Below are 12,828 nucleotides of genomic sequence, written 5' to 3' on the forward strand. Positions count from 1 at the left end.
CCCTAATGGATGTCTTTTCTAGCGGATGTGCCAGTGGAGAGGTACAGTTCGAACATGACTTCTCTGATCTAGATGCGTAATCAGTCTGACCTTTGTATAGTCACTTGAGTCACTGGCCCGCCGGTGACCTTTGGATAGTCGGGATTGTTAAATATGATGTTAGGATTGAGACAAAGCTAAGCGATGTCTCAGACATCAAACTTCTGAGCGAGTCAAACTGGAATCGCGAAGCCCTCGAGAACACCCTGGGGGAATGGGATATCTGCCTCTTTGGGACAGCTAGTATCGCCAAAGAAATAATCTTGGGAAATCGATGGTAGGGTGGTCGCCGGCTGTGTATATAAGGTTGTTTGCACTTTGGTATACCATGACTTGCTGAGTATGATACTTGCGGTCGCTCACCGACTCCCATCTCTCAAAAAATTATGGGGTTCTGGCGGTCAACTGTCAGTGTAAAAGACGATGTTGACTTTGCCTTGGCTTGCCATAACCAGAAGCGAACATCCGATTGAAGCTTCGGTTGAGATTCGGAGACGGCGACTTCGAGTACCACTGTGGGCTAGTTGCGATAATGACTGCGCAGTGGCCGTAATGGACTCCATGTGTTATCTTCTTTTTTGTTGTCCTTTTCGTCGCCCCTGATGATCGCACCCGCATATGGCTGCAAGACCTGTCCGAGACCCATCGGCGTCAGAGCTTAGATTAGCGCATCGCTAAATGCGCCCTGCGCAGCGGCGTGCTCATAAAACATCATTTTATAAGTAGGAGTCGTTCAATAGTACTGAAGGAAGACCAAGGTGTACTTTGTGTCTTTGGCGTTGAGAAAACCGCGAGAGAATGTTTCTTCATCGACCTCGAAGAATAGCCATTAACCGCCTTCTCCGTATTGCAGGCGACCATACTCTATATAAAATACCTCCCGAAATTGCTATTTCCCCTTAAATTGCTATCTCTTGATGCTAGAAGAAAGATCCTTCAGCCAGCTATCGCCATAATGGTCGACACGCTGTTTTTGAGTCTCCAGTCATGGCCATCTAATTGGCGTCGGCGTTATTTGTTGCTGTAGTTGATAGGAAGAGTAGCTGTATGTTCTTCCCCCAACTTCATAACTATCTTAGGGTCAACGCCTTGATCTAACTGTATGGCTCACTTCATTATGACAGCAGCCAGTGATTTACGGAACTGCGAGCCCATCGGAGACACAAGGCTTCCGAAGTACCCTCTCAAGCCGATTACGTTCTTCAAAGGCAAGCCAAATTGCGACCTCTTAAGAGACGAATTCTCATAGGCGTCTCCAGAGCCCTCATTGCCGCATTCAATGTCGGATACAAGGAAGCCCGCTTCGAAGATAGTTCATCGTCTGCCTACGACAATACATACTGAATACGAGCAACTCCGAGTGGCCAGCGGTATCATAGTCCCAAATGTTTCAGGAGGAATAGACATGTTACTCTTTTATTTTTTGTCTGTAGCAAGTCTAGCCAGTGTAGGGCTGCCTTTCCCTGGACGCCAAGATTAACATGACACTATACCCTTTCAGGAAAACCGTATCTCCCCCGCAATCATGCAGTCATTCAGCTCGTTTTCGACACCACCTTCTACAATCCTCAGTTACTCACGTAGTGATACAGTATACATTAATCAGCAATGACCTCTCCTAGGTGCGTTATACTAAATAAATATCTACCCTCAGGCACCATATATCCCGAAGGATAGCCATTTGACACCCCACCAGTTTCCCCCGCGTACGAGCATGTCTCTTCGACATGGACGGCCTCCTCCTCGACACGGAGGACAAATACACCATCGTGACGAACACGATCCTCCAGGAATACGGAAAGCCATTACTCCCCTGGAATATCAAGGCGCAATTGCAGGGCCGGCCGCAGCCGGAGGTACACTACCCACCTATACACAGCCAACAAATTACAGATCGCATTGAAGTAAGCTAACATTGATTGAACAACAGGCAAGCCGAATCTTCCACAACTGGGCGAAACTCCCCATAACTCCCGAAGAATACCTCAAGAAACAAGCGACTCTCCAAGCCAAACTCTTCCCGGAATCCGCGCCCCTTCCCGGCGTTGAAACCCTTCTAGCCAGACTATCCTCGACGAAAGACACGGAGAACCCGGTACATCTCGCCCTCGCAACATCCTCACATAGCAAGAACTACCAGATGAAGACGGAGCATCTTCAGGAGTTGTTCGATGTGTTTCCTGCGTCGCAGAAAGTATTGGGCGATGATACACGGATTGCGAAGGGACGGGGTAAACCGCTGCCCGATATCTATTTACTTGCACTGGAGACGATTAATGCGGGGTTGAGGGTGAAGGGCGAGGAGGAGGTTAAGCCCGAGGAGTGTCTTGTGTTTGAGGACGCGGTGCCTGGTGTTGAGGCTGGGCGGAGGGCTGGGATGCGGGTTATTTGGTGTCCACATCCGGGTTTATTGGAGGCATATAAGGGGCGTGAAGAGGAAGTTTTGGCTGGGGCGACGGGGGAGCATAAGGAGGAAGAAAAGACGGAGGCGGAGAAGGAGGCGGATGCGTTGAAGAAGGGGCGGTTGGATGATGTTGGACAGATTGGGACGATTGGGGACGGGTGGGCTGAGTTGGTGGGGAGTTTGGTGGACTTTGATTATGGAAAGTATGGGATTCAGCCGGTAGAGTAGATAGGTCGCGCCTATGTGCATGCGCACAATTTATTTCTTTGCGTATAAGTTAATTCTCATAGATATCCAAGCAGGATTCTTTGAGAGAATAGAGAAAGACACAAATTTAGATTTTTGTTTATTAAAATTACAACAATTTCCCCAACAACATCAATAGAACATAGGAAATAGGAACAACCAAACGACATATTTTTTTTTGGTAGTACGGCGCGGTAGGGCTAAGCCAGATCAACACCTCCAATGTATCAGCAAGAAACAAGACGAGACGAAACAAAATAAGCCCAAATAGCCATAGAACAAGAAGAATGAGATGAGAAGATACTTTTTAAGAATAGTCTAGTCTAAACGGTGTCAAAGGCCGTCAGACAGCGACCAAGAACATTATGTGTGTGGACAAGAAGCGAACAAGATTCCACCCAAACTGTGACGAACAGAAAACCTCCTGAGCTTTTGGTAGAAATGAAAAGATTCGTGAGCCATATTGAAGGAAATTCGTAAATCGCGTAGCATGATGCAAAGATAGCCGTACCAGCATAAACGCCGGCATAAATGCGCCTAGTACCAATAGCGAAGAATTGAACCAAATCGGGATCAAATGGTATCGACAAAAAATTAGAACGTAAATTGAAAGTCATAACTCGTGAAGACCAGATCAAGCTGTCTCACTTCAGCGTCGTTTTTTCGGAGACTCATTTTCTTCGACATCGTCCACTTCAGACGCGCGACGCTTGTGGCTAGCAGTCGTACTCGTAGATTCAGATCTGAGCCTCCCAGACGTACTTCCAGCTATAATATGGTGTTGTTCTGGAGCATAGAAGCTCATAGTCAGAGAACCATCGATCGAATTGTTGCGAGAGTGACTCGGAGTACGAGCGTTCTGGGCCCGACGCTGAGCAGCAAGGTTGGACAAGCGACGTTCATGGAACCTGCGGATATGAGCTGCAGCAGCGCCACTCTTGGGAGCAGGAGACGGAGACAACTGTTGAGCATTGTGTGGTATGTGGTGAGGAGTGATAGTACCACCTGGTCCCAGATTAAGCGAGGCGCGACGAGCCGCAGGAGAAGCTGAAGAGTTGAAACTGCGTGCCATCATGCTTTCGGTTATGGTTCCGTCGGGGGTGATGGTCTGCTCTGAATCGTTTACGTCCTGGGTGCTGGAGGGAGTCATGTCATGGGGAGGTCCGAAACTCGACGGTGTTTCGCTGGCGAAAGAATCGTCGATTTTGCTCTGTGGCGAGCCAACGATGCTGGATTTACTCATTATCTTCTTTCCAGCGTTCATGATATCGCCTTTACGTTTATTGAGGTTCTTGTTCGCAAGGACACGCTTTTGAGATGCGACCGGATCGTCGACAAACTGGAATAGGTAGTAAGGGTCGAGCAAATGCTTGCAGATCGTTTTCTGGGTCTTGAGAGATGCAAGTCAGTCTTTTGTACCATTAAACGGGTTGCTTCGGGCTGTCTCACCGTAAGGCATTCAATAACTTTTGCCATGCGGTCAGCGAAAGTGGACAGTTCGGTGGTCCCCTTTTTCTTCACGTCAAACGGCGCCAACAGAGCTCCCGTTGTATGGCGGACGACACAAGTATGCAAAATATTCCAAGCTAAAACTTCAATCCGACGGTCTGAATATTTGCCTTCCGCGAACGGTCTAATCATACCCGGATTGTCCTCCGCATGCTCGGTGCTTTTCACCGCGTTGAACACGGCCTTGACGAAAGCCCTACGCTGCGCTTGGGTGCGAGGAAGTGTGTTGTCTTTAGGAGCGGGGTCAGCACCAATAAGTCGATTAGCAGCTTCGGCAGTTTCAAAAATCGTGTTCTGGTCGGCGTTGCTATACTTCACGTTCAAAAGGTCTGACATTTTTGGTACAAAGTCAGGAACGACCGGATCGACGAAAGTCAAGTAGGGCAGATCTTCTTCGTCAGTCTCAGAGGCATCGTCAGTTGAGGATTCACTGCTTGTCGACACAGCCAGTCTTGCACTCATATCAGGAGGAGTGGCGGATGCGTAATTCGTCTTGACGGTTGGTTTCTTGCGACGACCGGTAGAACCAGTGGGGCTTTCATTGCGGGAGCCAATGGAAATCGAATCTCCGTCATTAGTTGGATGAGAAGATGGGCGAGGGTTTGGTGAGGTTTCCGATTTGTCAGGGACGAGAAAGCTGTGAGATGGTCAATATAAATGTCAAATCATAAGTCTATCGTTTGACCAAGGGTGCATACTTGGTATTATCTGAATTATTATTCAGACGCTCATTGGAATAGGTATGTCCCATGCCATGCGGATGAGCTGCGAATGCGGGACAGTGAGGATAGAAAGGATGAACTGCAATATAGCCACTGTGATCCCGTGTAGTTGTAAAACGTTGGTTTGCCTCGTGGACTGGCAAGCTCGCTGAGGTTTGAGTAAACAATCCGCGTGGAGGATTGGAACTGCCGCTAGAGAACGATGTGGCGTAATTGGTAGGATGATGGTGTGGCGCTGCTTCCTCCTCCAGCCGTTTCAAACCCTCACCAAAAGGTACGCCAGAGTGTATATCATCCTCCACAGACTGAATCACCTGCGTTCTGCCCGGCGAGCCGTCATGGTCTGTTTCGTCGAAGCTGCCTTCACTGCCGTCTGATCGTCCGCCATCAACAGCCAGGTGTGTATCATTCTGGGGGCTATTTCTTTCTGTTAGAAAAAACAATCAAGCGACAGCCACGAAATTATCAACTCACGAGTCCATCATATTATTCTCCCAGTTTATATTGACCCCACCATTGTTAACAGGGCCCTGAAGCTTCGTATCCATATCGTCAAAAAGCTCGTTGCAATTGTACATGATGAGAAAACACGTAACGTGCGACCAGAGCGCTCAACAAAGATTCTTTAGACAAACAAGAAAAGGCACAAGATCCAAGAACGAAGAAGGTGACTAAAGATATTGATTCGAAGTTTGGTTGAGAGATGAAAAATAGTTGGTGAATGTCAAGTTGGTTCGTAGGGGTTGGCAAGAGTGAAGGAAAATTGAAGTTGGTGTGGAGGAAGATGGAGAGAGTTGAGAAAGAAAGGTGGCGAAGAGCGCGTTTAAAGAAAAGAAGAAGTCGAAGAGAAATAGCCTAGGGCTGCGAGTATTTATAGTAGTGAATGGCGCGCTAGTCGCGTCGTTTATAGACGCGATATCAACAATCATTCACCCTGAGATTCTGATGGAAAGGCAAACTTCATAAACGTCGTTGCCAGAACCCCAGTGTGAGAAGTGTTTGCATCGACTAAGCACACGGTAGTTTCCATAGGTGAAGACACAAACCACACCAGCTCTTCGCCAGATATTGTTTCAGAGTAGATATCATTGAATTGCTTCCCCAACCTCTCCAGTGCCATCTGAGCTCCGCGGTTCGAGGCAATTGTTGACACTCGAGTCAACAATTGTGACGACTCCATCTTCGTATCCGGTTATTCCATCAAGCACGCTTCAATATATGTAAAGGATGACCTGGCGTAGCCTGCTTGGGGCCTTCCATCAGAAGATGGGAGGGGGCCACCAATTTGAATATAAACATAACCAAGTTAATCCCGTCCAACCTAATTAGCTCTTTGGAAAAGTAGCGTCAAATGGTCATTCGATGCTATCAATCCAAGCACCGTAAAGAGAAGTTGAAAATGTCTCACGTTTCCGCAGGTCGAGCATATGATGTTTAGAATTAGTTACCTAAACAAAGGTAATACCCATAGGTACGTGAGCCTACGCTCGCTGAGTATTCCATAGCGTACAATCGAGGCAAATTCCGGCTTTATAGACTGTTCTCGAGATTATGAAACCTTTAGGGCTGAGCCTTAGTCAATCAGCATTCTCTCGAGTCACACAGATCTTGACTTCGACAAAGTCTAGCCATCTGACTGAGTTCCAAGAAACGGCATTGACCAGACTTTCAAGGTATTGTCAATCTCCACAGTAGAAGAAGAGCTATTCTTATCATCACTGGCATCGTCCGGATAGTGTCTCTGTCCCGAGCATGTAGCTGCCACAGTTCCCATTGGATGGAGCACAGTACTAGTCACAGAGTCTGTGCTACATTAATAAGCTGTTTCCATTTCGCAAAATATGAAGGTAGGCACTTACCGTTATGAACCTTCCATTCCCAATCAGGATCTTTGCCACCAGCCGTATGGGTGGGATTCCGCCAGACCCTCATGAACCCGTCGGTTGCCCCAGCCCAGATCTCATGGAAATCGCCGTCACCTGACGGCACGACATCCATATTCATCCGTTGGTTCGTGAATGCCTTGCGGCCTCGGAGCCACCCAAGGAGTTGCCCCGTCACACGAATATCATAAACCAGCACTCCGTCGCTTTTTCGCTCAGAAACATAAAGATACCTTCCACACGGGCTCCAGAGAAGTTGCGTGACTCCTCGACCACCGATCTCGCGATTAGCCTCTGTCTTGGCGACGCTGAAAGTGCCTAGAAGTTGTCCGGATCCATTGGAATCATAAAGGCCGACCTGTCTCGTAAAGGTACCTGCGGCAAGTATACCATCTCCGACTGGATTGACTGCCATCGCTGACACAATACCCTTCATACCGATACCTCCACCCACGATCTGTTTTCGTTTACTAGGAATCGTAGGCATCCAAGAGACAGGGCCGTCATTCCCTGGCCGGGAAATATCAAACAAGCAAATAAGACTGTCTGACCCCGTGAGAAAATGCGTGCCCCCAAGCATAGAAGGGTATATTATGGTGTGCGGCGCAATGAAGGCCTCAGTGGTCGGATGAATTAGGGAATAAGTTGCCATAGTGGTTGGAGCAAGAGCAGACGTGAGTTTAATCGGGTGATCTCGGACTGAGGAGAGAAATAATGTAGTAGACGGATCTTGAAGCGAGTAGTAGGGGTATATGGCGGTGGCATATGTGGGCTCTGCTGACGGAAAGGTAGAATACGAAGACAATTCGTGTGGTGAGGCTCTCTCATCCAAGAGGTCTGGTGGCCTGATTCCCGTCAGCAAGATCTGATAGAGCAAGGTAGCTCAACTTACAAAATGAATGTTCTGATATGGTGATCTGCTGAATCAGTCATAAGAGTCGTGCCATCGGGCGACCTACAATGCGAACAGGTTAGCCAACTGTTCATGTAAGACCGGGGGAGCTATGTAAAACGAACCACTGTGCGCCTTTGAAATAGTTTGATGGTGAGTAACCTGAATATCCATGGCCAGGCCTCCCTGCATTTGGCCCAAGACTTCGGGGGCTGTTATTGCCCTGCGTCGAAGCCACGCAGATGGGCTTCCAGTCGGACACTTCTTCAGCCATTATGTCCTTTGTTTGGCACGACCCACCCGTAGGAATCATCCCCTAGGCTGTATGAAAAGCCCTTTGTCAACAGCAATCAAACAGTGTTATGGAAAGGACAGCTTTGCAGCCAAAATGCATGAAGTATCCTATGGATAGCTAGCGCACCATGAATTTGGAGATTACACTATATCATAGATGGAAAGAATAAAGCCAGGGTCCAAATCTTAGTGACAGGGACTCAATCCAAGTAGTGAAAGGAAACCGCAGTGAAGCTATCCAAAAGACCAACAACCCCCTGACTACGGACTCTTTGATAGAGCACAGAAATTGCATATAGCGGCTCCAAAAGTAGCAAGTAAGAATATATTATCCTGTGCCAAATCCACAGCCGCCTTTTGAAATCGAAAGAACAGCAAAATCGGGCGACAGAACTTCACCAAATTCGGCGATTGTGAAGCTGTGAAGTTAGACTCTTCGGACTCGGTGGATCATTTTTCCGCGTATCTCCGATCTGCGACTTTTGTTTTTCGACTGCATCACCGACAAGAGCCCAGTAACAGCTACAAGCAACGCACCCATTTTCGTTTAAAGGGTAGAAGGGTAGGGAAAAAACAAGCGGCCTTCCTTGCATTCCACTCCTCACATATTCTCCGGAATCTGTGGCTTTGCAAGCTCCAGAAAGCCACAGTTATGTTCTCCGCCAAACCTTCGGCGCCCTCAACTGGTGGCCTGTCTGTCAATACCGGCTCCGCGAACTCTCTATTGTAAGTATCATGCAGACCTGTCTCCAATCACATATATTCTGGGGTCGTATTGCGCCAGACGACAGTGTCACACATGGCATCCGCATAGCGCCAGAAACCAGTACAATGCTTTTGTTTTGATCACCGCCAAACAGCCAAGGGCTAACAACCACCTTATCTCTAACAGTGGCAACGCCCAATCGACTTCGACAAGTACTCCCGGCACAACGAGCACATCCGGAGGATTGTTCGGAAATTTGGGCGGTTCAACCACGCCTAAGCCTGCCAGCGGTTTATTTGGCGGAAATACACAGCAACAGTCTTCGGGCTCGAATATGTTTTCGGGATTAGGGGGAGGACAACAACAGAGCAATGCCACCGGCGGAGGCTTGTTTGGGGGCTCTACGGCGACTACATCGCAGCCTCAATCTGGTGGGTTGTTTGCAGGGACATCTGGGGCCGGGAACAACACCGCCCAGCCTAGCACTGGTGGCGGAGGATTGTTCGGAAACCTAGGAGGTGGCTCCGCGACACAGACACAGACGCAGTCCCAGCCTGCTTTCGGTGGAGGTCTTGGGGGCTCAGTGGCGACAGGCGGCAGTGGACTCTTGTGAGTAGTATTGAAAGTCGCAAATCATGGGAACAATCATGGGCTAATATTTCTCAATTTATAGCGGAGGAAATAATACTACAACTCAGCAGCCACAACAGCAACAACAGGCCCAGAAGCCTTCGCTGTCCTTGTTCGGAAACCAGAGTACTACGGCGCAACAACCAATGCAACAATCTACTGCAGCTGGGACAATTGTTCCTGGAGTCAAGGTGGACCTCAGCAACCTCCTCCCAACTACTAAATACGAAAGCTGCGCTGATGAAATCCGGAAAGAGCTCGAGCGCTTTGACACGTTTGTCCTGAATCAGATTAATATGTGCAACGAGGTTGGGAATCTGATCCCTACCATTGCCAACCAGGGTTCCACAATACCGAATGACGTGGAATTCGTTGAAGGGAAACTCGAAACCATGCAAAGGGCACTCGAGAATGACGCAACTGATATCGATCATCTTCGCAGCTTGGTGTCTCGCGACGCAGCGGAGGCTCAAGTTGCATTCCGCGCCATTGACACCCTGAAGTTGCCTTTGCAGTACCAGTCTACAGGAGATGCTGGGTGGTGGTCTGTTCCAGACCAGAAGCAGTCGCTCCGGTCCACGCGCAAGAACACGCTTGCGCTCCCCGACGATGTTGAGAGCGACCCAGCTACCGCTAACTCTATCAATGGGGTCCCTGTCAACCTGGTCGATTACTTCTCACAGCGTTCCGACGAAATGGCCATTGTCCTTGACCGGTACACGCGACACACGAAGGAGATTGAAGACCATCTCCATGGAGTCGAAGTCACCCTGAACCGCCAGGTCCACGAGTTTGTGGCATCCCGGAGCCGCGACGACTCCGCCGTTGGGCCGTCAAGCTCTGCTCTCAACGACCTCGCCGCAGTGCTTGGAGATGTCGAGATGGGTATTCTTGGTGTCGCTAGCAGACTGGGCGGAGTCACCGAACAGGTGCAGGAAACCGTGTTGGGCCCACCATCTGGGGGCGATGGGAGACTCCACGTATGAATTGATACTCATTAATTTAATGACATGATAGGTGCATGGCTGAGCGTGCTTTGGGGCTTAACGTCCTGTGCTTTTTGTGTATATTATTTCAAAACCTCGAACCCGATTTTGGACGGGTTTGACGTTATGCCATCGATAATTTGTTGGGGATAGGCGTCTCGGGTTGGATAATTCTATTTTTTTTTTTTTTTTGTGCTTCCAGACCCATGGAATTGTAGTTCATATAGAAGCACACAACCGTCTATACGACTGAAGTATTGAGGTTACAGCAGCAACGTATAATTATCTTGCTTAGTGACTGGTTTAGCCCACAGCTATACCGGCTGTACTGTATCAGACATCGACTGAAAACTGAATGACTAATTTTTCTTTTCATATCTCCCTGGCGATGAGAGGCATTCTCTTTCATCCCCTTGGCCCTCAATAATAACATAAACCAGGAAATTCAAAAGGTACCTCAATCAGCTATCAGCATTTAATCAGCTCTCCCATCAACGACGTTGATTGAGGAGTATCTTTTGTGGCTCTTGATGTTGGTTGGAGATGGGCATGAGGGAGAAAGCTGGAGCCTGTGGCGGTAAAAGAACGGGGATTGTCGTTGTTCAGTGTCTTGTATTGTGATGAGGTATTGGTGGTGTGAGGCGAAGAACATTTCCATCCCGGCGGTTATATTACGGGACTTTTTTCTATGTAACTACCTGAAGCGTGATGGAAGTAATAGTGTCAAATTTATTTCCCCATGTAATGTCTCACATAAAGAGTAAATGTGATTAAATAGTGGCTAAAAGCCTTGAAAAGCATTGCGACATATATTGGGTCTTTCGCTTTCCATCTTGCTCGTCTTACGATCCATCTTGGCTACATTCCTCAATGGCAGTGAGAGACCCAACCGTTTCAATATAATAATGTAGACATGGGAAAGCCCATTGAGCGAGAGAATTCATCATCTCACAATGGGTTGGAACATCGAAGTTATGAGCTTTAGTAGTCACGACTCTCATTGTATTGTTCTCGAAATAGCCATAAAGGACTCGCGCTTTAGCAGGCCGCATAAAATAATAGACAAGGGTCTAGTATTTTGTTGGACACTGTACAACCATTAATAGTCCATGGGCACAAGATCAAACTGGAAAGATCATGTACAATCGCATCGCCTTGCCCTTTCTCTGTCTTTTTTAATTTCGCGACATCCTGGTAGTATATTGCTGCAAGATCCAGGTGACAAGTACAATCAATTCAGCAATGGGCGGTCGATGCTCGCCTACTTTTCTATTCAGCATAGTAAGAACAGCACGATGCGGACGACGTCCGCCGCGTTATTCGTTTCCACTTTTCACATCGAGGCTGTGGCCAACGTGGAACAATTGTCCTCTCCTAGAACCATAGAGACTAGACAAGAAGGTGCTTGTGTCAGCGTAACGATTCATAAAAAGCCATCAAGTCAAGGGATCCTACGTTGCTCCCAGGGATAGACAAACCCGTTACGCTCTTGATTAATATGCACGGCCAGCAAAAGCATCTGCAAGATATTTCGACCACCTATAATCACAATAGACCCTTTCGCTCTACTTTTACTGTGCTTGGTGAAACAGTCATCGATCGGGACAGTAGCACTGCTCGAAACCCTGAGGCATCGTCCGTAGCAGGTAAGAAGTATCGGGTGACCGAGGGAGAAGTCCGTCTCGTCTCCACATCAATGTCAGTCAGTCCAATACCGAGGCAGTTGAAATGTTCGTCTGTAAGTGTTTCGAATACTTGGCACCCTTCAACCTCAACGCGGTCCAAGAATCCAGAATCTCGCGGAGTCGCTTCTACTAGTATTTGAAGTCATCGATACGATGAGTTTTTTGACTTCACTAGCTTGGCCTTGTTCCCATCCCTGATCGTGCAATACATGGTGGATATTTGAAACGAGAGACTATAGAAGAGCGAACAAAAAGCTGTATGGGGAAGCAAACGGAGAGTCTTTGATGGTCATGGTTTATGTACGTCAGATGTTAGTGTCGGAATCACAGCTTAGTCAGGGTCGAAAGTACGTATTGAGCGTATATGGTTGAGGTCTCTGATTCTTGCAAAAGGGAGCTGTCTAGGATCCTATATAAGACCGTTGACTACCTTATAGAGTATACTAAGCGATTGTGCGGTTTCAAAAGCAGTAATAGCAGAGTAAATACGCTGCTTGCGCCATTTGATATCAGCGAGGCATCAATCAGGCAGCAGTTGGTATTGTTCGATAAGGAACCTCTATCTAACGTAATCCACAGCCGAGCTGACCATACAACCGAGCTGACCATTTTCTCCGCAACCACAAGGATATTAAAGCTTTTCAACCACCAACGCCATTAAACTAGACTATATAAAAAATAAAAATGAATAGTTATTTACTAGGACAACCTCTTATCGTATGTCCTATAGTCCCACAGCCACTACAGCGTTGTGGAGCTCGCTTGCGATGCCGAGATATAGGCTCTTCAACCTGGGCTTCATCCTGTATATCAAGCTGCTGAATGCGCTCAC

At 47.9% G+C, this 12,828-nt stretch overlaps 4 protein-coding genes across 4 annotated transcripts; 2 read left to right on the forward strand and 2 right to left on the reverse strand.

The window, feature by feature from the left end:
* The first annotated feature begins 1,590 nt into the window (after positions 1-1,590).
* On the forward strand, positions 1,591-2,815 carry EURHEDRAFT_410901 (haloacid dehalogenase superfamily protein). The gene is made up of 3 exons (XM_040781477.1): positions 1,591-1,661; positions 1,736-1,895; positions 1,970-2,815. The coding sequence occupies exons 1-3, from the start codon at positions 1,648-1,650 to the stop codon at positions 2,669-2,671; spliced, it is 876 nt and encodes a 291-aa protein (XP_040640064.1). The 5' UTR covers positions 1,591-1,647; the 3' UTR covers positions 2,672-2,815.
* Positions 2,816-3,338: 523 nt separating this feature from the next.
* On the reverse strand, positions 3,339-5,498 carry EURHEDRAFT_376324 (uncharacterized protein; the record flags this gene model as incomplete). The annotated part of the gene is made up of 4 exons (XM_040778840.1): positions 3,339-4,079; positions 4,139-4,835; positions 4,897-5,337; positions 5,395-5,498. 4 exons carry the CDS (start codon positions 5,496-5,498, stop codon positions 3,339-3,341), a joined length of 1,983 nt encoding a protein of 660 aa, XP_040640065.1.
* A 1,046-nt stretch (positions 5,499-6,544) lies between these two features.
* Positions 6,545-7,969, reverse strand: EURHEDRAFT_401465 (uncharacterized protein; the record flags this gene model as incomplete). Its single annotated transcript, XM_040780086.1, has 4 exons — positions 6,545-6,723; positions 6,780-7,648; positions 7,696-7,758; positions 7,821-7,969. 4 exons carry the CDS (start codon positions 7,967-7,969, stop codon positions 6,545-6,547), a joined length of 1,260 nt encoding a protein of 419 aa, XP_040640066.1.
* Positions 7,970-8,506: 537 nt separating this feature from the next.
* EURHEDRAFT_410903 (uncharacterized protein) lies at positions 8,507-10,503 on the forward strand. Its single transcript, XM_040781478.1, has 3 exons — positions 8,507-8,715; positions 8,882-9,304; positions 9,369-10,503. The coding sequence occupies exons 1-3, from the start codon at positions 8,642-8,644 to the stop codon at positions 10,309-10,311; spliced, it is 1,440 nt and encodes a 479-aa protein (XP_040640067.1). The 5' UTR covers positions 8,507-8,641; the 3' UTR covers positions 10,312-10,503.
* Positions 10,504-12,828: the final 2,325 nt, after the last annotated feature.

The sequence above is a fragment of the Aspergillus ruber genome (assembly GCF_000600275.1).
Source record: "Aspergillus ruber CBS 135680 unplaced genomic scaffold scaffold00008, whole genome shotgun sequence".
Taxonomy (NCBI): domain Eukaryota; kingdom Fungi; phylum Ascomycota; class Eurotiomycetes; order Eurotiales; family Aspergillaceae; genus Aspergillus; species Aspergillus ruber.